At 42.4% G+C, this 23,785-nt stretch overlaps 2 protein-coding genes across 3 annotated transcripts in view; one reads left to right on the top strand and one right to left on the bottom strand.

The window, feature by feature from the left end:
- The window catches only part of hk2 (hexokinase 2), a 24,978-nt gene extending 9,471 nt beyond the window's left edge, over positions 1-15,507 (bottom strand). Inside the window, exons 1-10 of one of the 2 annotated variants that reach the window (XM_079517048.1) lie at positions 15,362-15,507; positions 11,535-11,697; positions 10,524-10,672; positions 9,057-9,176; positions 8,612-8,707; positions 8,359-8,458; positions 7,459-7,642; positions 7,071-7,244; positions 5,226-5,459; positions 4,747-5,051 (exon numbers count right to left, since the gene is read on the bottom strand). In XM_079517048.1, the coding sequence (XP_079373174.1) occupies positions 4,747-5,051; positions 5,226-5,459; positions 7,071-7,244; positions 7,459-7,642; positions 8,359-8,458; positions 8,612-8,707; positions 9,057-9,176; positions 10,524-10,672; positions 11,535-11,652 (1,480 nt within the window). In that variant the 5' untranslated portion in view covers positions 11,653-11,697; positions 15,362-15,507. Of the gene's footprint in view, positions 1-4,746; positions 5,052-5,225; positions 5,460-7,070; positions 7,245-7,458; positions 7,643-8,358; positions 8,459-8,611; positions 8,708-9,056; positions 9,177-10,523; positions 10,673-11,534; positions 11,698-13,954; positions 14,277-15,361 lie in introns of those variants that run through there. The other variant, XM_079517047.1, reaches the window with a different exon arrangement.
- On the top strand, positions 14,981-23,785 carry figla (folliculogenesis specific bHLH transcription factor). The gene is made up of 5 exons (XM_079517051.1): positions 14,981-15,020; positions 15,172-15,305; positions 21,467-21,613; positions 21,736-21,813; positions 22,221-23,785. Exons 2-5 carry the CDS (start codon positions 15,279-15,281, stop codon positions 22,386-22,388), a joined length of 420 nt encoding a protein of 139 aa, XP_079373177.1. The 5' UTR covers positions 14,981-15,020; positions 15,172-15,278; the 3' UTR covers positions 22,389-23,785.

The following is a 23,785-nucleotide window of genomic DNA, read 5'->3' as shown; positions in this document are numbered from 1 at the left end:
AACAATGACAACAGATCTGGCTCCATTACAATACATCTTGTTCCTTCTGCGGTCATGCCACAATTTTGAACCTCAGTTCTTTTGGCCTTTTTGACCTCTGGGACATTTCTCTGAGAGATCAGGATAAGTTTGGTATATCACAGCCAACAATTAATCAGTCATCACCTCAATGAGTAAATACTGTGTTAAATTAATATTAAAACATTTTGATGTGATTCATGTACTAGATGACAAAGGTTATCAATTCCTGGGGGCACGGTAGCACAGTTAGTAGTGCTGTCGCCTCACAGCTAGAAGGTCCTGGGTTTGATTGACGCTGGGCGTGTTCTCTCTTGAGTGCCCAAACCTGAGGTGGGGTTGGCGAAAGGGCCTTTCTGTGTGGAGATTGCATGTTTTCCCCGTGTCGCCTAGGGTAGGTACCCTCACAAAAAACATGCAGTAATCCTGGTCTCTAAACTACCTCCCCCTGGCCAGCCGGGGCACCTGATGGAGGGGAAAGAACTGGTCCCCCTGTCAGGTCAAAAGAAGCAGCTTGGACTGCTCATGCATTTCAGGAAGCATGAGGTGCGTCCACTGCCCCCCCAGGTTGGCAGAGGAGGTGTAGTGCCCAGGATTACATTAGATAATTGACACTGGGTGAAAAAAAGGTTTGCAAAATCTTTAAAAAAAAAAAAAAGGTTCTGCATCGGGCTGCTTATGGGAACATAGTTCCGTCTTGTATAAGCAGGGGGTCAAATATTTGTATTCGCGCCATAACTCCTAGTCCCAGCAGAGTAGTTCAGGAGCGGCGGACTGTGTGACCCTGTCTTTCCCTAATGGGACTGGGACCCCAGCTGGGTCACCTGAGTGAGGGGTATGATGTTGCGAAATCCGAAACCGGGATGACCTTGGGATACATCACTGAGGATATGTCCCAGGTGCATCCATGCGATGTTTTTTAGTTCTCAGGTTTTAATTTCTCTCTTCTAAAGTGACGTTGATGGCTAGAAGTGAACGTTTATTCTCTGTCTGTTTATTGCCAAAAAAAAAAACGCATTATTGGCTATTTCCCCTACAACACCATAATGGGGTGCTGGGTTTTAGTGCTAATTCGCTTATTTCCATTGCTCGAAAAACCATTTTTTTGTATAAATCCTCTCTTCATAATGTCAACAGTATGTGTAGCATGACACTTTACTGCATAGTAACCCCGTTGCTGTGTTCCAGCTGTAAAGAGTGAAGTCTCGTCTTTCGTGAGATCTCTTGAGACTTCGTGAGCTCCATCCAATTGCATGGAGCTCACAAAGTCTCGCGAGATCTTGCGACAAGAGAGGATTTATACAAAAAAAAATCTTTTTGAGCAATGGAAATAAGCGAATTAGCACTAAAACCCAGCACACCATTCAGGGCTTATGGTGGGGTAGGGGAAATAGCCAATAATGCGTTTTTGCACAAAATGACACCTGGACCACTTTGGTGCGGACCTAACAACTGCAAAGAACACATTTTCAATCGTTTTCATGACTTTTCTGCATTGGGCTGCTTATGGGAACATAGTTTGGTCTTGTATAAGCAGGGGGTCAAATATTTGTATTCGCGCCATAACTCCTAGTCCCAGCAGAGTAGTTCAGGAGCGGCGGACTGTGTGACCCTGTCTTTCCCTAATGGGACTGGGACCCCAGCTGGGTCACCTGAGTGAGGGGTATGATGTTGCGAAATCCAAAACCGGGATGACCTTGGGATACATCACTGAGGATGTCCCAGGTGCATCCATGCGATGTTTTTTAGTTCTCAGGTTTTAATTTCTCTCTTTTAAAGTGACGTTGATGGCTAGAAGTGAACGTTTATTCTCTGTCTGTTTATTGCAACAACAAAAAACGCATTATTGGCCATTTCCCCTACACCACCATAATGGGGTGCTGGGTTTTAGTGCTAATTTGCTTATTTACATTGCTCGAAAAACCATTTTTTTGTATAAATCCTCTCTTCATAATGTCAACAGTATGTGTAGCATGACACTTTACTGCATAGTAACCCCGTTGCTGTGTTCCAGCCGTAAAGAGTGAAGTCTCGTCTATCATGAGATCTCACGAGACTTCGTGAGCTCCATCCAATTGCATGGAGCTCACAAAGTCTTGCGAGATCTTGCGACATTATGAAGAGAGGATTTATACCAAAACAAATCATTTTGAGCAATGGAAATAAGCGAATTAGCACTAAAACCCAGCACCCCATTCAGGGCTTATGGTGGGGTAGGGGAAATAGCCAATAATGCGTTTTTGCACAAAATGACACCTGGGCCACTTTGGTGCGGACCTAACAACTGCAAAGAAAGGTAAGTAAGACTTCTAGCATGAAATTCTCCTTTAATGCCACTTTTTAGTTCGATTGGATTTGCAACGTTAAATATCCACCTTTCCTTGGCTGAATTCCACTTTTCTATGTCATAAACACTATGGGCCCTATTAAGCAAGTGGAATCTAATTACATATAATTTTACAGTTTTTAAGACGTGGGGGCGGGTGCAATGTCATATTACAATTATGGGCCAGGTAAGAAGCGCTTTCGACACCCCGTGGTGTGAGCAAAACGGCCTTGAATTAGTCATGGGAGTGTTTAAGGGAGTTTTGAGGCTTACCCAATGAACATGTCCGTACTATTCTCTTTACGACACCAGCTGATGATGCGCCCTTTTCGGCAAGTGGTATTACATTTCTGCAGACTGGCACCATAGACATGACATGACTTTGTCACATTTGGGTTAATTATTCATATTGCACTGCATGCTGTCACCTTTATGCCTCCAAAGAACAGATCCACAAGCTGTCACAGCCATGATGTGCATAGCTTGTAGGCCTATGTCTCTATTTTGTTAAGTAACTTGCAGTTTTCATTGGAAAGTCATTACAGCGGCGCAGCCATATGCTAAGGGAGGGAGATATACGCACATCGTCACTTAATTTGTTTCTGTTCTAAGCATGAAAAACAGCTGTAAAAATCTTTATTCTAGTTCATTTGATTCATAAATGAATAACTAAGACTTTGAAATGGCACCTACCTATACCTTTCAGATCGGAATGGAACTGCGAGTAGATACGCAGCATTGGCTGGCAAATTGGCAATCCATGCGTAATGTTCCCAGAATCGTCTAACCCCCGAACATACAAGTTCGTTTGATATTGTTTAATTCGATAAAAATAGAACCATGTACCATACAGCGAATGAAAGCAAGATTCCTAAGGAATATGGGGATTTTTACATTTTAAAAAACGGTTGAGAAATGAGAGAACCATGAGTGTTTATAATATCAAATATTATAAGAATAATATGAAACACAAACGGGCTGTGAAGAGCTCAGCTCACCATCCCGACAAGGAGGAAATATAGCCTATAGTGCATGCACGTATATGCACTGACTGTTGCACACACGCTCTTTATTTGTTTCTATTGAAAAACACCAGTAAAATAACGTTTATTTTATTTTATTTCATTCGAGTCACGACGAAGGAATGAGTTGAAATGCCATACGTGCGCCATGCGTATTGCTGCGGCCCCAATGTTATGGTCTTCGCTCGTAGCATATTATTGAAGAAGAATTGAGTCGGGTGTGATACAGCGTATGAAAGCAAACCTCCCAATGAGTATGGAGATGTTTTAATTTCTAAAAAAGGTTGAGAAATGAGCGATATATGACCCTTTATAATCTCAACAAGAAAGCCAGAAAACTCGCTGTTGCCATGTGTCATAGAAACAAGTAAATAGGTCTATAAACATACTCCCAAAAGAATCGCATATAACAGGGGTCTACAACCTATTTTAAATGAAGTGCCATGTTTTTATTTTCTAGATAGTGAGTCTGCCATATCAAGATTCCTTTTAATGACACCACATTAAAATTTCCAGCATATTTTGATTGTCCACAAATATAAAGTTCTTCCTTCTTTTTACATATTTTCTTGCACATTGTTAGAATGATCATTATAAATATATATCCCCCTGCAGTCAGAGTTCATTGTTTTAATGAATGAATGTGATGCATTGTGAGCTGGTAGATCTGCTATTTTCAAAAGTAATCTTTGAAAAAAGTGACAATTGTGGAATATTTTTGAAAAATGTTATTGAAACATTTAAAAACACAAATCTGTCATGGGGGTCACTGGCTTAGTTGGGCAAATGCATTAATCTGGGGGTCCTTGACATGGGAATGTCGCTGTGTGAGGATCACTGGTTTAAACAACATTAGGAGAAAAGCCCAAATAAGCACTTTAGAAACAAGAAAAGCAACCACAACTACCAATATTTACAAGCATCTTTGCAGAAAAAGAAGCCGCTTATAATAAACAGACATGGCAACACTCCAGCAGCACTCCAGAGCCGCTCAAGTGTAAAATGAAACAGTGCTTTTTGCTTTTAAGACGTGGTCAGACCCAGGCGGAATCGGTATGCGCTGAGTGTTTTTAGGTCAAGGGGCTTAATAGCAATTAGCGCAAAGCGAAAATAATTAACATATGGACACTCCCCCAATGCTAAATTATGCAGGAACGTGGTATTCCATATGAGTGAGCGCTCACCACGGCTTCCATAATACGAAAAGGCGCAGAGCGAGGGCGAAATCTGTATTACCGCATGGGTTTTTCGTCTTGCTTAATAGGGCTCTATGGGTACAATGCCTCTAACAGAGTTTTTTTAAGCGTGTGATATTTAAATGAAGATCACTTTCAAGCCCCCACATTCATCAACCTGTTACTGTCAACCTGATGAACAAACCTGTTCCATCTGGTGTTCCGCGGACATAGGTGGGCAGCATCTTGACACTGGCTACCTGGTGGGTTTCCTTGGCTAGGCCTCGAACCATCTCTTCACCGATCCTCCTCTTCACTTCCAGCAGCTGTTCATGGCTAAGTCGCAACTTGTCCAGGATGCACTGGCGCTCGGCATGCTGCATGGCCAGGCGGTAGGCCACTGCTGTCACCATGGCTGCTCCCTTCCCACTGCCATCCTCTGAACGGAGAAAGCGTACATCGCAGTCTGGCATCAACCGCCGCATCATCTTGTTGAGCCTTCTTGCAAACCTTTTGAGAACAACGGAGTGGATTAGGGTAGAATAGCAATGGTAAAAAGTCAAATGGTAAGGAATTCCTTATACACCAGGAACACCACTAGCAAAACCTTTGCACTGACAGCCCTAACGCACACAGAGATTTCATGCATTTATAGCAAGCTCAAAGCCTGTGCATGTCACTTACTGCGGATGGTTTTTGTAGACAGACCCGTCCACCCCGATGGTGGTGCGGAGCTTCTCTGCTGCCTTGTTGTCCCTGATCTGCCGCAGCACGGCAACCAGTGAGGCAGCACATAGGTGGGCGGCCCTCGTCGACACAATCTGACACACCCTCTGGGTCGTTACACAATCCTCAGCTGATGGCTCCAGACCCAGGCCCCGGAGCACTGTCTCAGCACCCATCAGACCCTCCTTGTCCCTGTTAGAGAGCAAACAACACAACAAACAACATTTAATTTTTTTAACTATAATGATCAATTGATTAATGAACAAACAAGGATAAGGGCCATATTTAGACAATCTATGGTACTGTACAACGTGTCTCAAGGTCTAAAATGTATTGTGCAAGCTTCTTGGGGCAATTTCTGACTCCAATTTTGCTAGTTAGATGGTGTATTATCTGGGTGCAAAGTAAGGCACAAGGTGGTTGTATTCTCTTAACGCATGACAGATCCATGCAGAGGCCCATTGATGACCTGTTACTTGTACGTTGCACAAAGAAAAATACATTTCTTAGATGAGAGGAGAGCTCTTTGAAAATAGCTTTTGTCAGGAGTAAAGTATAGGCTTCTTATTGAAATAATAGTATTTTTCTTCCCGTCACTGTACTCCTCTGTGCCGGAATATGCAACTTTTACAGTTTCTTATTTGTATTAAGCCAATCCAAGCCAGGAAACGTCAGGTTACGTTTTAAGCACTATAACCCCCTGTGCCAAGATGTAATTTTACGTTTAAAAAATAATAAAAATAGAAACGATAGAAACGCTGGCACCTGGTCTGTGTTTCTATTGTAATGTATTGGCATGGATTGTAACACATTGACTGCCAAGTCAATGTCTTCAAAGTCTGCAGTGAAATTTGTTCTCTTCATTTGACCAATTTCTTGGAGCAGTGAGCCACAGCCATGCCGCGCTCGGGAATCATCCGTAGTTGATTTGACCCCCAATCCAACCCTTAATGCCGAGTGCCAAGCAGGGAGGCATTAGGTCCCATTTTTCTTTGGTATGACCTGGCCGGGGATCGAACCCCAACTTCCCAGTTTCAGGGCGGACACTAACCACAAGCCCACGGTCTCGTGTATTTTCAGTGGTTTACGATAGATGACACCATATGGAACTTCCACCCGCTACCGAGTTCCCTAACACAGAGTGTAAAATTTTTAAAGTGTAAAAATGGCCAATACGTGTTGTTTTTTACCTTATTACTGTGTGAGAGTACAATCATCCAATCCACTAAGCAACTCAAAGCAAGGCTGAATACCAACCACTTGCCATTTTGGCAAATCTTTTGGAGGCGCTACCCACATGTTTAGCTGTGTTGCTCATCCCATGAACACCCGATCCTTACAAGCTATACCTCATTGTAAAGGTGACTATTCAATGATTACAACTAAGGACATAAAATACAATACCAATTGGTATTATTAAAGTGGAGAAATAATGGACCAAAGTTAAGTTTTCAAACGTTTGTTGCCGAGTTTATTCTACCATTTTATGTCTATGGCTAGGAGACGGATACAACCGGAAATAAACCAGAAGTGAACATTTCGCCTAAAAATGATTTATCTTCTGTGTGCCACAAAAATAATTAACGTTTTTAAAAAATTACTTCAATGCCGATATTGCCGAGTCTCTCAGCAATGTCATCTACCATGACAAACTATCTGGAGTTTGCATTGCAAACCCGCCTATATAGGCCAATCTACCATCTACTGTATTGCTTTAAATAATGGGGAACTAATGTGCTGGAGGACTGCGCCAGATGTTAGACCAGGTTAGAGTGCACTCTCAAACATTTTGTACACACACACCCTGAAAATGACTTGTCAATTTCAATGGCTGACATATGGCTGGTGTGGAATCGTCCAGTGGTGAGGAGATCTGGTGTTGTCTGTCCCTGGAATAGCAGGTTCTCCTTAGCCATCTTCACCAGGATCAGTCGGACCAGCTCCCCCATGTATAGACCACTGATCATCTTCTCAAACCTAAACAACATGAAGCAGAGGGCAAGAAAAGAGTCAAATGTTATTATTGTTGGTTGTTGGTTTGGATATGATGTCGCCTTGGTGTGTAGGCAAGAACATGCTGAAAACACTCCCCCTGCTGATTATTGGGATAAAATACACAAGGCTTTATCCAAATGATCTTGTTCAGCCCAAGTAACACCAAAGTACAAAATTATGGTAAACATGCACTCACAACTGCTTGCCAGGTTTTAGGGAGGTGGCATCTATCTCCCGGTCAAAGTCAGTGCGCAGGTCTTCCAGGGCCCCATCATCTCCAAAAGCTCCCCATTCCATGTTGACGCACATCCGCCCTTCATCACCCTCCACCATCTCCATGTTGCGCATCTCTTCCATGTAGCAGGCATTGGTGCCTGTTCCTGTAGGGTTGATAAAGAAGTATTAGTAAAAGTAAAAGTTAGAGATGTGGTCCTGTTGGAAGGTCTTGTTAGAAGGTCCTAAACAACTATTGTTGTACTTTAACGACTGCTCAGTGCCAAAAGGCACAGAGCAGCTTTATGGTGTAAATGTCTGTAATGGTAAATATGTAGAGAAAAACTATATGAAGAAAACATACAATTATTCCATGGATAATGAAAGCTCTGAAATATCCTACTAGTCTAGTTAAATTGGGGATATTCAGAGAGGTGGCACATGTGTTGCCTTAGTGTTTATTACATTATATATTTTGTTCTTTATCAAAACTCCAACATCAGGATAAACTGCGTACAACAAACTACTGTGTATAGGGATTCCCTAGCTTTATCAAACAACCTTTGTTTTTTAAAATAGAGACAGCGTCTTCATGCAGATAGACTTGTGCATTGAAAGCCAGAAAACAACAATCTTGACCGTGATGTTGCTACCATCTGATGGACCACGTAAACAGCTTATTTCAGTGAAACATTCCTGTTTAGTTCGAGTGGTCTCAGTGGGAATTGAACACCATAGGAACAAACCCCTAGAATGATGTAGTGTACTGTACCCACTGAACAATGCAGAACCACAAACCACACATGTCAACAATGGCATCTGTGATTTAGATCTGTCCATTCAAGTCAACATACATTAAGTATGACAGAGTGGATGAACTCACCTACGATCAGGCCAATCTCACAGTTATGGTCATCATAGCCACAAGTCATCATTGTGCCCACTGTGTCATTAACCACCGCCACTATGTCGATGTCAAAGTCCTGCAAAGAGGAGTAATAGGGAAAAAGACATCAAGAGAAAATGTTGTCCGTTGGTATTTTGTTTTGAATGTGTACTGTACATACAGTAGGAGTGCTGTTAATGGTTATTTATTAAGTTCCAGCAAAGGTTAATAACATTGAATATGTCCTTACCCCTCGTTTCTTGATGGCTTTCCTCAGGAGACCGACCACATCCTCCCCTTCCACACCACTCGACATGAAACCTTTGGTCCACGATACCAGAATACTCTGCAAACCAGGTGAAGTGAAGGTAAACATGGCAAACATATTGGAGCAGAGTGCTTTCTGTTGAGTAGGGTGACAGGGATAAATTGATGCCTTTGACACATTAAAGAAATAAATAAAAAATAGAAGCCAATTATTGTTACTCCTTTCTTCTTTTAGTCAATATACCAATTACAGGAATTCCTCCGCACACATTTCTGTGTTGCCACTGCTGCTGGCTCACCTGCCAGTAACAAGGCCCCACCAGAAGGATGCAGTGCCTCCACAACAACAACCAGAATTCCTTCATAAAAAGCACCAGTTAAAGGTGAAACATAGTTAGTGTGCAATAGTTCAAATGTGTCTCACTCACCTCATCCAACTTGTTCTGCTGGCAAGGGAAAGAGAAGGTAAAACCCAGTGGAAGTTTTCTCTCTTTTATCCCCATCTTATCCAGGAAGTTAGACAAACAATCGGCTATGTGGTCAAACAACTATGGGAAAAGAAAACCACATTCACACAGGTAAAGATAGGTAAATACTGGTATTTTGGTCCAATTAGTTTTGATTGTGTGTGAAAAGGAACCCTGGTCACAAAGTGTGGAATTACTACAAGTTCTGCCTCACTTACATTTTATTGGTGCAGAGTTTACCTCATAGACTATTGATTCTTTAATCAACTCTCTTGAATGTGGGTGAAAAGAAACCATGGCCATGGAATAAGGACAAGTACTGCCTCTTGTGTCCAAAACCAGGCTTGTGTCAGTCCTTCTAGTGACCAATGATCAGACGCAATCACTCCATGTCTGACCAATATTTAGCCACACATCATGGGTTGTTGATGAACTATGACCGCAGTGAATGATGACGTTCCATCAAAAAAGGACACAACTTCACCAAACAGCAGTTTGGTATTTAGATTTTAAAGTTGTTGTGAAGGACATTACCAAAATAAAGGTTGCATCATAGTTACAGCACATTGTCAATGTCTGATGGCATCTACAGGGGTTAAAGCATCTGGTGAAGATACATTTCCCTGGTTCAACTGATACCTCCAACAACAATTGCATGCGTATACTATTGAGAAAACCAAGGTGGAGCAGTACAAGTGAGTTGTTCTGTATGTGGGAGTCAGTTTTCATGCCCTATTGATGTACAAATGTATGTGTCGACTGAATGAGTCTCATAACTCTATTGCTGCCGTCTAACCCCCGCCTCAGATTTTCAAGATATCGGTCTACTTTTTGGAAACCCATGTATTGTAAAAGCTGACTTTTTTTATAGGGGTGTTCTTTATGTAGTGTTTTTATGTTGTTTGTTTTTAATGGACCCCTGAGTCTACATACAGTTGATTGATTGTTCATGGTTCAAAATGGGTTGTCACAAGTTGTCATAGCACTTTGTTACCGGTATGCTCTGCAAAGCACAATGGAAACACCAAAGATGATGTCTGCGACAGAAAATGATGATTAGCTTTAGCAACGGTTAAGAAGGATTGCACACACACATCTAAAGAAAACATGGATTTCATTTTATTTACCAACTGCCTGCATTGATTGACTGGGATTATACATCACGTTATGACTGGTGCACTGCCAGCAGCAGCAACAAGTGAGGCTATGTTTAGGTCTTATTTAACACTGGACAAGAACGTTCGCATTCGGGCATTTCGGGGCCTCTGGTTTTGTACAGGTCCAGTTCTGGGATGTCACGGTTCTATACGGGTCTATTTGGGTTCAGGTCTGTCATATTGGACCTGTGAAGACCTCTAGTCTGTGTCTGTCTGTGTTTGCCTTGTGGGTGCATTTCCATTTTTATCAAATGCATGTGTAGCATCAAACCTCTGAGCCGCAGCCTCTCATTAGGTGTTCTGGAATGGCGTAGATCTGATTTTCCATTTCCACCGTCTGCTTGCCGTTTGCCGACACTTTGACCAGCAGCACACGGAAGTGGGTCCCACCAAGGTCCAGGGCCAAGAAATCACCCTTCTCTTCAGGAGACAAAAATTAAATAACACAATTTCAGAAATAATAATAATCTTTCTGATTTAGCAATCCGTCCTGTGTGGACAGAAACACCAATATTATGAAATGCTAGCATAGGTCAAATGCGCACGCACATAAAATAAAAATCAGACCCGTCTGAAGTGAGTGCCCCTGTACTGTACTTGAGCAAGACGCTGAACCCCTTTTGCTCCTAATGTGCAGGTTGGTGAGTTGCATGGTTTCCTCCATCATCGGTGTATGAATGTGTGAATGTAATGCACAATCTAAGTAAAGTGCCTTGGGTAAAGGCGCCATATATATATTTTTTTTTATAATTTTTATCCCACGATTTTGTAACCCATTTTTCACCCCTGTGTGAATTATCTAATGTGATCCTGGGCTCTACACACCCTCTGCCAAGCTAGTCCCCATATATGGGGGACATGGGGAGAGCAAGGGACTTCGTTCATGCCTTCCCTGGTTGGACGTAGCGCGTGGAAGGAACACGTTATTCCAACCAGTTCCTTTCCCCTCCATCAGGCGCCCCGGCTGGCCACTGGGGAGGCAGTTTAGAGACCAGGATTACTGCATGTTTTTTGTGAGGGTACCTACCCTAGGGGACACGGGGAGAACATGCAAACTCCACACAGAAAGGCCCTTTCGCCAACCCCGCCTCGGGTATGGGCACTGATGACGTGGAGGAGGAAACACGCCGCCAGCACCCACAGCGTCCCGAGCGGGAATCGAACCCAGGACCTTCTAGCTGTGAGGCGACAGCACTACCAACTGTGCCACCGTGCCCCCGTAAAGGCACCATTTATATACACACACCCACACACTTGCCAAGGTAGGTTTATCCACACTCACCCGTTCCATCAGGAGTTGAGCGCACATACGTGGGCAGCATCTTGACAGCCGCTGTAGAGTGGGTGTCACGGCACAGGCCCTTATCCATCTCCCGTCGGAACCTCACCGACACGTCCATCACACTCTGATCAGACAGCCGCAAGTGGTGAAGATATTTGTCCACCTAATGTTGGTGGGGGTGGAGGGAGGAAGATCACATTTTCTGGTTATGTCTTTATGTCAGTCAAGTATTGTATTGTATTAATTGTCCTTCCGACAACCAAATGTTTCTTAGTTTTAGTGGGGTTAAAGGTATGCATAGTTGCAAAAGCACAAGGAAGACTAAGAAGAACTACCAATCCAATCACAGCGAGTCATTCCTGTATGAGGGTGTAGTTACGGAATAAAGCGGTAAGACTGTGCCTCTCAAACTAATTTCAGATGAATACCAAACAACTCGCCCCTTTACCAACTCGCCTCGGGCGTGCAGCCGGCGGAACTGGCCTGGTATTCCTAAAGTAACCTTGTAAATTATGCTTAAACGGTTAAACCTAACCCTATTCCTAAACTTAACCCCAGTAAAACTATGCCTAACCCTAAACGTATTTCTAACCTTATTCTCAGTAAATCAAAATAAAGAATACAAGAACCGTCGGCGGAAAGAAGCGGGGGCGAGATGGAATAGGGGCGACCGTACCTGTTACCTTTCACATGCCCTGCCTTAGTCTGGAATCCAAACAAATCTGCAAGTTCTCAATCAGGCTTATGAAAAGCCAGGAAAAATCAATGTACACTTTCAAGAGTGAAACAATATTTATTGTTGACCAGGTACATGGCACAGTATTTTCACTATTGTGATGCCCAGCTGGAAAAGAACTGTGGCAGATAACCAAAAAAGGTCACTCACTCATACAAGTAAGTATAACTTTGCAGTACTATGAATTGATCATATTGATAATGACATTCATTTAAGTAGGTAAAACTGGAACTTACAGTTGTTCCCTACGGTATAAAGGCTAAAGTCACAGCTACCGTGACCTCAGTCACTGTAGTACCTAGTGTAAAAAGAAATGTCCCCATGCCGATCCAATAATATGCACCCACTGTGAGTAAATGAGACCAGTGGAGGATTACAGCAAGTCACCTTGGCTACAAGGTCTAAATAGACAGCAGGGCAACACAATTAATAAAATTGATACACTGACAGAACATGTTCCAGTAGGCAGGAACAGGCTGCCCATACTTCATTATAATCAGAAACTGGAGACAGCTAGCTTAAATGCAGCCATAACAAAAGTTTAGAGCGACTTTTCAGATTGCGAACTCATGTGCAATGTTATCTGCCAGAGCTCTCCCCAAGGAATGGAATATGGTACCGTTTTATATATCCCAGCACATTAGGGGTGCAAAAGTTAATCAAAGAAGTAATCGATATAGTATGTGCTTACATATTATTATTATTACGTGCTTCTCGATTATTTGATAAATCAAAAAAGTAATCTATCGTTAAGAAGATAAAGATAATCGATAGATGACACTGCCCTACAGCAGCACCTGACCTCATAATAACTAGCTAAGATATCATGGCTTATCATTATGCCCAGCCCACTGCCTACATATGCATTCATTTTTTGTTGGATCAAAGCAGAAACCTAATGTGTCGTGTTTCCCCTTAACAAAACCGCAGTAGAAATTTTCATGCCACAGATTCAGAGTTAAAATACTCATGGAAGTGCAAACCAAAAAAAGAGCACATCGACATCCCTTGTTACTCTCATCGTGAACTTGATGTTGACCTTTTGACCCAAAAGTTACTAATCTCTTCAGGGTAGCGGTAGCATACTGATCATTCCCACAAGGTTTATATCCACCCATCCAGTCAGATTGAAAAAGGTGTGTGTGTTGGGGGGGGGGGGGGGGGGGGGGTCTGGTCTGAACCGTGAACTCTAAGAAACAAGCTCCCTTTTCAATCCGACTGGTTTTCCACGCACGCGCACGCACGCACGCACACACACACAAAATTAAAGTCTGATATGAATGTTCACATCATGTATACTTTACATTAAAAGACCATTTTTCAACAAAATAGACAAATTTACATCCAGATGTCCCACTCCCTATATTTTCCTAATATCCTGTATCTCCAAAAACTGTCCTCCTGATTGAATTAAAATCAGATGTGTGTTGTTGTTCATCTTCTTCACACAGACTGCGCCTTTTTACATCCAGCGCCACCCACAGCTGAGTCAAGGTGGCTGCCGTGACGCCACGCCATGTCCTTGAGCAAAACGGAAACCTTCACGTGTCGAGTGCGCCCGTAGCACTTTAAACTCTTAATTTGACAAGATACTGATCACAGACAGACTGAACTAGAAACTGGACGGGATACTAAGGTTATAATGTGTCCAAATGCGTCTTGTTAGATGTTGCCCTGTACTTACTTTTTGTATTTGCTCATGATGAAGTTCCGTGAAGTTGTACGTCAACAGATGCGAGGCTATCATTTTCGTGTCTCCTTGACCGACGGAGACAGTTAGTTTATCGATATATATGAGCAAACTTCTTCCTGAAAGTTATCAACTGCACTTCATAATAAACGTATTCTAGATTTTAACGTGTTGTTTGTGTAGCTTGTTTCAATGTTGCCGAAGTCAACGAGGAGGAACTTCCTATGTAATTTGAGTTGGCTGTTACAAATGCGTCATTAATGTCACTGATTGTGATTGGCCACAGCGAGGGAGCTCGCAGTAGATGCATTGGATGTGGGAACTTGGAAGATGGAACAAGATGCAATGCAAGATGAGTGAACCAACAGAACTTTGAACCCATAGTCAGGAGGGAGTGACAGTTTCCTCATGGTTCCATCTTCAAAAACCTCACTGCAAAATTAGTCTGATCCGGCCATCCGGGGTGGGTGTTTGTTGGGTTGTACTGTGGTTATTATTAAGCGGATATGGAAAGTGTGTGTGCGTGTGTGTCTACATTTTTACTCAAATGTTTGTATGTTCTTCTAATTGCCCACATCTGATGTTTACTGCCAGTGCCAATCACAGTGTATTATTTATTAGTCTACCCAATTGCTTTTCTTTTTACAAAATCAACTCAAAAGCAGCGTTTTGTTAACTTTTGCTTGCTTGTTTTGTTAAAAGGTAAAACTTTAAACTGGGGTGAAAAAAATGCGAATTTTGTCAAATAGTTGAAGTGGTCCATTTTTCCCCCAAAACCTACACAAATAAATACATTTTTATGCATTGGAAAATGTAAAATGATGTGAAAATGCACGATGGTACATTATCAGACCTAGATTTACCCTTGTATTTGTAGAAATAGTGGGCCTAAAATCTAAAATGTACAAATTAAAAATATACATGTATTTGGCCCCTAGTCTATAAAATGCATGTAAATAGAAAATCATTTAAAATAGCTACAAAATAAATGTCCAGAAATAACAGGTGCCCACTGTTCCGGTTGCCGACGTGGAGTCCGGTAGGCCTACCTGTGTCAGAGGTGTGTTTCCCCCCCCATAAACATTTGCGGTCCAAGAGTAGAGTAGTCTAAATTGGCCAAGAGACGTCACAAATTACAATTAACCGTAAGAAACTAACAATGAAGGTTCCTGGTAAAGAATTGATGCGTGACATTTTAATGCGTGTTACAGGCGAGTCGGCGCTCCCTGTGTACAGTGACATTGTAAAATACAAACGAGCTAGAAACGGCCTGTACGTTGTAGCTGAAGACTACAGGTTAACTGCGAAAAAAAGAGAAATGGTCAACGCAAAGGAGCGACAGAGGGTGAGTAGCTGAGTAGGCCTAAATATTTGGACCACGTATAAGTTACTATTACTAACCGTTGAAGTTGGACGGACGGAATGTTAGTTGAGCAACTAAATTCAGTCAATTATTCAGTGATTCCCTCCCTTTTCACAAAATGTTATTCTGCCGTGAGGCGCTAATTTAGCCTACGCTAGGACTTAAAGCAAACCTCAGAACAGAGTGGTGAGCCATGCATCCATGCACTATAGCCTATATGTATGATGATTAATAAATAGGCTACTGCTGCTGTGGAAATTGTGTTAATTGTCTACCAGAGGCCTTTGGAGTTTAGACCAGAGGGGTAACAGGATGTTGCCATTGTGGGCTGCACCAAAACATTCTGGCCCAGGCAGTGGGTTGGGGGAAAACAGGGCACCAAAACAGAGTGGGCACAAGGAGAAATCGATGCACCAAAATGGAAATACTTTGAAGTTTGGCATTGCATATTACTGGAATGCAATTACATTCAGATGACCCCAGCATCAAAACATTTTCTGCCCAGTGCCCAGTCTTCCGAGGGCTGTATGGTGCCCACTCTTCCTGGTGTCCAGTCTTCCCAAAACAATGGTGCCCAGATTTCCTTAGTGCCCACACTTCTAGCCCTAGAATGTCTGTGATGTTACATACATTTCATGTATTCCACTAACAGCCCTAGATCCCTCATCCCTCATATCTGCGCATGTGTACTCACCCAAAACATAATTCCTAAGACTTGGAGTCAGATATACAGCTCCATCTCAATGAATTAGAATATTGTGTTAAAGTTCATTTACTTCCGTAAAATAATTCAAAAAGTGAAACTTTCATATACGGTATATCCTCAATTCATTGTGCATAAAGTGATTTGCTTCCGATATGATTTTTTTTTTAAACGAGAAATGTCGACCAACTGAAAAGTATATTAAAGCTGCTATAAGCAATAATATTTCACATTTTTAATTACCTTTTTATTTTTTATTTTTTTGGTATTCAGACAGCCAGCAATGTGTAGAACGCTCCCAAAACAAATGTAGTCTCTGTGAAACATCTATGGGCCGCAATCTGCATTCAAAGATGTTCCTAGAAGCTTTGTCATTGGTCGAAAAAAACCCGGTCGCAATGACTAACCAATCAGGAAGCAGACAGGCAAATCGACCAATGACAAAGCTTCTAGGAAAATATTTGAATGCAGATTGCGGCCCCTAGATGTGTCACAGAGACTACATTTGTTTTGGGAGCGTTCTACCCATTGCTGGCTGTCTGAATACCAACATTTGTTTAAATTAAAAGGTCATTAAAATGTTGACATATTATTGCTTATAGCAGCTTTAATGTATGCAGTCAATACTTGGTCTGGGCTACTTTTTAACAAATTATTTCATCAATGGGGCGTGGCATGGAGGTGATCAGCCTCCATGCCTCTCTTGACAATACAACCTAGATTCTCCGTGGGGTTCAGGTCAGGCCAGTTGGCTGGTCAGTTGAGCACAGTAATACCATGGTTAAATGGAGAAGCTCATTGAGAGATGTCCAAGTGAGAAGAGGAGCAGATGTCTCCAGTGACCATCACTTTGTAACAGCAGACATCAAACACCCAAATGGTCCCCAAGATTTGATGTCAGCATGTTGAAATACCCATCAATAAAGAAGAAATTCACAATACCACTCCGGAACAAATACCAAGCTCTCTCCAGTAATACGAGCGATGATGATGTAGACGAGACTGACATCAACAAGCATTGGGAAAATATTGTTGAAACTTACAAAGAAACCAGCAAGAAAACTATTGGACACAGGAAAAAAACAGCATATTAAGAATGGATCAGTAGTGAATCATGGAAGGCTACTGGAAGAGAGAATGAACTTGAAATCCAGAATAAATGACACCAAATCATCAAGGATTAAGCAAGAACTGCAAGTCCAACAAGCAGGTGAAAAGCCTGATAAGGCACCCCATTCGACCAGTGTCTCTGCATTGGATCGGCGAAATCATCCGTTATCAGCACCTTCGCATAGGGCCACTAAGGCCATACTGGCATACTCACTGTTTCAGTATGTCATTATCACCTATTGTGACTGGTGATAATGTCACTGATGTCCTGACGGAGGCGCACGTGTCTGGTGGCCTTGAGCCACGTGAGGCACCGCCGAGCGAGTCGCCGTGCCGAGCGTTGCGAAGGCCACCAGACCCGACTCAGCACCGTCCGAGTTACGTCCCGATAGGCAGAGAATAGTATATATTAGTAGCCCCTAGTTTCCATGCGCCGACAATAGAGTTGGAAATGACACGTTCAGCCAAGGGTGAGTATGTCAGTATGGCCATACTGGCCCTATGTGAAGGTGCTGATAACGGATGATTTCGCCGATCCAATGCAGAGAGAACGGTCGAATCCGCTGAATAAGGAGGGACAAGAGAGCCTACCTAGAGGAGCTGGCAAGCGCAGCTGAAGAAGCAGCATATCCCATAACCAACAAGAAACAGTCTACAAAATCACTAACCTGTGGAAGAAATTTCAGAAACGTCCAACATATCGGAAGCAATTGAGGACAATTACTCGCCACAAGAAAAAGAATAAGAAGATTGCTGGACAGAACACTTCAGAGAGATTCTCAACAGAGATCCCCCTCTACACCCAATAGAAACAAGAAGCTGTAGAAGATCTAGACATTAACATCAACCCACCAACAAAAGTGGAAATAATCGAGGCCATTAAATCACTCAAACTGAAAAATCTCCAGGTGCTGATAACCTAAACGCAGAACTCTTTAAAGTCGATCCAGAGCTAGTTCAAACATCCTACTCACACTATACACTAGCCCCTTTCGGGACCCTTACCGTTTCTGAAGTTTGGCCGACGGTAGGGTCCCTCAGTACTTCTTCCACTCTCCATGGGAGACAGATGTACATAGCCTCCGTTCACGCCGTGCTGCGCTCCGCTTGAGTGTTGGTAAGATGTTTCAAAGATGCATAAAGCGGCTATAGGAGACCGCCGCAACGTGTATGAAATGGCATTAACCACCGATGCCGTTAAGTATTTTTTACTTTTTTTGAAGTTTTGGCTGCTCTGAAATTCTCTCTTCCTCACTTCCCATGTCCCGCCTCCCACGACACAGCATTATAAACATCCTGCATGTACGCGGTCGCCGGTCGGCCAATCGGAGGCAGTAACTAGGACGCGCAGCTAGCCAGTCTCGGTGCGGGAGGCGGTACAATGGGAAGTCAATAAGGAAGTCAAGGAAGTGAGGAAGAGAGAATTTCAGAGCAGTCAAAAAAAGATTAAAAATACTTAACGGCATCGGCGGTTAATGCCATTTCATACACGTTGTGGCGGTCTCCTATAGCCGCTTTATGCATCTTTGAAACATCTCACGAACACTCAAGCGGAGCGCAGCACGGCGTGAACAGAGGCTATGTACATCTGTCTCCCATGGAGAGTGGAAGAAGTACTGAGAGACCCTGGGCTACCGACGTCCAAAATTCAGAAACGGTAAACCAGGGTTCCGAAAGGGGCTAACTATACACCAACATCTGGGTGGAAGGGAAGATGCCATCGGACTGGACAAAAGGAGTGATCGTTAAGGTTCCGAAGAAAGGCACACTATCGACTGTAACAACTGGAGGGGCATCACACTTCTTTCTGTTATCAGCTAAATATTCTACAAAATCATTATACACCGTATTACACCAGCAGTTGACAAAGTACTTCGCGATGAACAAGCCGGTTTTAGGAGAGGAAAGGGATGCGTTGACCAGATATTCACTCTCAGGAACATCATTGAGCAGTGCAGTGAATGGCAACGACAGCTGTACATAAACTTCATTGACTTTCAGAAGGCTTTTGACAGCATCCATCGCGATAGTCTCTGGAAGATCATGAGAAGCTATGGAATCCCCTCCCACATAGTTAAAATCATCCAACAGTTCTATACTGGCTTTTCTTGCACTGTGGGAACAAGCACCACAAGCTTTGATGTTCATCATGAAATGATGTATCATTTCACATACCTTGGAAGCATCATTCACCACGATGGGGGAGCTAGTAAAGACATTAAAAACCGAATCAACAAAGCATACGCAACCTTAATAAGACTTAAACAAATCTGGAAATCAAAGCAATACAGCACAAAACAAAACTCTGGATCTACCAAAGCTGTGTACTCTCAACACTACTACACGGTGCAGAATGCTGGAAAAGAACAGAAAACGATATCCATAAACTATCCACTTTCCACATGCCTGCAAAAACTCCTACGTATATTCTGGCCCAAGACCATCTCAAACAATAACCTCCTCAACATCACCCAACAAGACAACATGCACAGTATAATCAATAAAGGCAGGTGGACCTGAATTGGCCATGTGCTCAGAATGGACATCAACGCAATCCCAAGAGTCGCATTACACTGGACCCTAGAAGGAAAGAGAAAGAAAGGCAGGCCTAAAATGACATGGTGTAGGACGATCGAGAAGGAGCTCCAGCAACAACATCAGAGCTGGGGAACCATAGAGAAGATGGTCAAAGACAGATGCAAGTGGAGGAACTTTGTTCTTACATGGGATAAGTATGTAAGACTATGGTCAGTGCACCAATTACTAGTAGTTTTGGCTCTGTGGGCAGGTGCCAAGTGCTGCCTGAAAAGGAAGATTAGCATCAACATAAAGCTTGTCGATAATCATCAAGATTAAAACAAAAGAAGGTTTTAAATACTTCACTTTATGCATTATTGAATTATATTACGGAAGAAAATGAACTTTTACACTATTCTTTTTTTTTTTTCTAAATTTTTATCCCTCGATTTTGTAACCCATTTTTTTCACCCCTGTGCCAATTATCTAATGTGATCCTGGGCTCTCTACACACCCTCCGCCAACCTATTCAACACTATTCTAATTCATTGAGATGGAGCTGTAGTCCTCTAGTTTCATATCCATGTGTGCTTCGTCAAATATCTCCACTTTTCCACAGGCTTCACACATCCGTCATTCCGGGCGAGGGGCCCGGAATGACTGATGGACCGAATTTACCCAAACTTTTTGTGATCATTTGTGTTCCCCTGGACAATTTGTGATGATGTTTGTGCTTCCCAATGGAAGTTTTGTTCAATTCAGTCCATCGGTCATTTCGGCCCCTCGCCCGGAGAGAATGCCGTCCATTTGAAGCCCGTGGAAAAGTGGAGATAATTGACTAAACACATGTTTTCTGCCAGTACTTTCACATGGATATGAAACTAGAGGACAATATCTGACTCCAAGTCTTAGGAATTATTTATTGGGTGAGTACACAGAGCACGGACCACATTTATGCCGCACATCCACCGCTGCTAACTGCGAGCGGAGGGCACCGATCTATGGCTGTGTATTTGGGAATTATATTAAATGTATGTACGATCAAAGACATTCTAGGGCTACAACCCTTCCTTTATTGTAGGCTATTCATTCAAGTTTTTTGTTTATTTACATATATTTTGTAATAATTATGTTGGATTCATCATGTTCATGTTAATGTGTATTTTTGGAACCCACTCGGACAGACACTTTGAGACCCACTGGTGTAGCAGAGTGTTTCCAGTGAGCCAACAGGCACAATAGCATCATCCTTACGCCAGGGCTCCACCGGACGCGTTGCGTCTCCGTCGCGTGCGTCAAAAAACGCACCGGTTCAATTTTAATGCACGCGTCGCGTCTCCGTCAACGCAACGCAACGCGGGCAGTGGAGCCACCCTTCATTGATTAAAAAGGGAACATTCCCTGACGGTGACGGAGACGCGACGCTGACGCGCCCGGTGGAGCCCGGCCGTTACACCGGGGCTCCACCGGGCGCGTCAGCGTCGCGTCTCCGTCACCGTCAGGGAATGTTCCCTTTTTAATCAATGAAGGGTGGCTCCACTGCCCGCGTTGCGTGACATTAACGCGTGCATTAAAATTGAATTGAACCGGTGCGTTTTTTGACGAACCGGTGGAGCCCTGGCGTTACTCTGTTTGACCAGAATGGAACAGAGCCTTCATTAGTATAATCAGTAACACCTGTGAAGGAAGTAGGGAAGGGGCCCAAGTTCCAAAATGACGTGCCCATTGAAATGGAATTTGAAAAATCTGGCCTGACTTGATTACATGACTTAAGTCTCAAGAGATGAGTAGTTGCCCATTCTTGCCTCTACAGATCAGGAACCTGAACACCATGTTCACCCGTCTGAAGCGCATGGTGCCGCTGATGCGTCCTGACCGTAAACCCAGTAAAGTGGACACACTTAAGGCTGCCACTGAATACATTCGTCTACTCATTGCTGTCTTGCGGGATACTGACAACGTAAGCAATACATTTTGCAGTGTTTGTCTCCAAGTCTAAAATAACAATCACTTTACAGTAGTTGCTGAATTTCCAAAAGGTTTTGATACTTTGATTAAAAATAACAATTATTGTCTCATCAGGATTATGGCAACACAACTGACTTTCTGAAGAACTCTGTCAGCTATGGCAACACAGATGACACGTGGAGGGTAGATGACGTAAGTTTTGTTTTGTGTGTACGGCTAATCTTTCAAACCGCTGGACCAAATGTTACATGAAGTCAGATCAACAACATTCCCTACTTCCCATGTGACTCCTGAGATTGATATAATTTGTTTTTAACATAATAATGGCAAGCAATGATCACAGCTGCTCCGTATTCCAATGGGTAGCCAGCCAAAGGTGCTCTACTGTATCTACAGGCCTAGTTTACTTAACTAAAACATACATTTTGAATGATGCAGGCAAATTTGTCCAGAGGAAAGTTAATTAAGAACATTCAAAGTACATTGTCCAATTATAATTGGTTGCCTGCAGTAAATCAAAGGTGGCTTTGATTTAGTTTTTGTATCTTGATACTAAACTTTATTATTAATCATCATTATTATTATTGTTTCCTTCACAGTTTTTGGATGACATCCCAGGGGTCGACATGGTTGACAATTTCACCATGACAGGCTTTGGGAAAGAGGAGCCAGATGTGAATGCATTGGAGCTGCAACAGTGTGTGATGCCGCCCACTTACCAGTTTATCATCCAAGTAACCCCTGAGCAGAGCATGCAACTTTGTTAGTGGAGTACTGAGGTAATCATAATTAGCATGTATCACCTCCATAGAGATTGTAAAGCAAAAATACAAACCCTTTAGTGCAGAAAGGGAAGCCAAGTTTCCAATGTGAAAAAAAAGAAGAAAAATGCAGGCCTCAAATGTCTCAATTTACAGGCTACTTATTGGCCATCAGCACAGGGTGTTTTACGAGGGTTTGCAGTGAAAATGTATGGTGGGACCCCACAGACAGTGTTTCCATTATGCTTAGCCAATGAGTGCATTTGTAATTTCGTAATTCAAAGTGAAGGTGTTTCAAAATTACCTCGGATGCCGTCATGCATACAGTAACATATTGTCACAAACGGCAGTGATTAGTTGTGACTGTTTTGATCACAAACGGCTGTTTACCAAATTGTTGGTATGCCAACATATTTAAGCCAAAGTGTCCTTGTGAAGGCAGATGAAGACTGTACAATTTTTATTTTGATACTTATGACCCTTTGTTTTAATACGTAACTGAAAACAGCCTCACTACATTGATTATAAAAATGTTACAGCTTAAATCGAATCACCTACACTGAACCGGAGTGAGCCTGAATGTTTATTTAGGCAGGACCTTGGATACTTCTAATTGAACATCTGACAGGTTAGCCTTCATACCAGAACAGTGCATTATAAACTGATTTGCTTCATCCGTACTGATTTATCATTGCAGTAACCTGTTTATAACACTGATCTAGAGGTCTGTCACAACATAGTTGGAGACATATCAGTGGTTATTCATTCTAAAAATATATATTCTTGGGAACCTTTGAAACACCTATCACCTCTTTCAGTCTGGTCAAATAAATCAAAGCACATTGCATGCCTTTTAAGATGTGCTACATATAGTTTCGAATTCCATTCATTTGTTGGGGCGTGCGACTTGAGGAAAGCAAGTGTTTCAAAAAGATCACATTTTATTTTGGCTTTACAGTTTTAAATATTTAGTTTTTATTAGCAGCCCCTAAAATTTACAATGCAGCCTTATTATTTTTTTGCAGAATTTCTGTTTAAAACAAGTTGGTGTCAGCTGCCTGAGAAATGCTGTATTTTTATTTGTATTTGTTTTATTTATTTTATTTATGAGAAAACATGGACATGAAGCAGGCAGTCGCTTGGAGTCTTGGACAACCAATATCAGTCAAACAGTCAGCCTCTTGGGCTTCATGTCAGTCCAATTCCTTTGTCTTTCATCACCTTTATCACCTTTACTGTCCAATGTAAAAGAAAAAATGTGTAATAATGTAAAAGAAAAAATGTGTATGTGGCCAAACGTCTTTGTAAGTTTTGAAGAACAATAATGTTCTGAACAGTTATTTTGAAGATGGTTGTTTTGACTGAAACATTAATAACATCATTAAACATTGTCTGCAAGTGTA

Source organism: Electrona antarctica, assembly GCF_951216825.1.
Source record: "Electrona antarctica genome assembly, chromosome: 12".
Taxonomy (NCBI): domain Eukaryota; kingdom Metazoa; phylum Chordata; class Actinopteri; order Myctophiformes; family Myctophidae; genus Electrona; species Electrona antarctica.
This window is presented reverse-complemented; position numbering and strand designations above follow the sequence as displayed.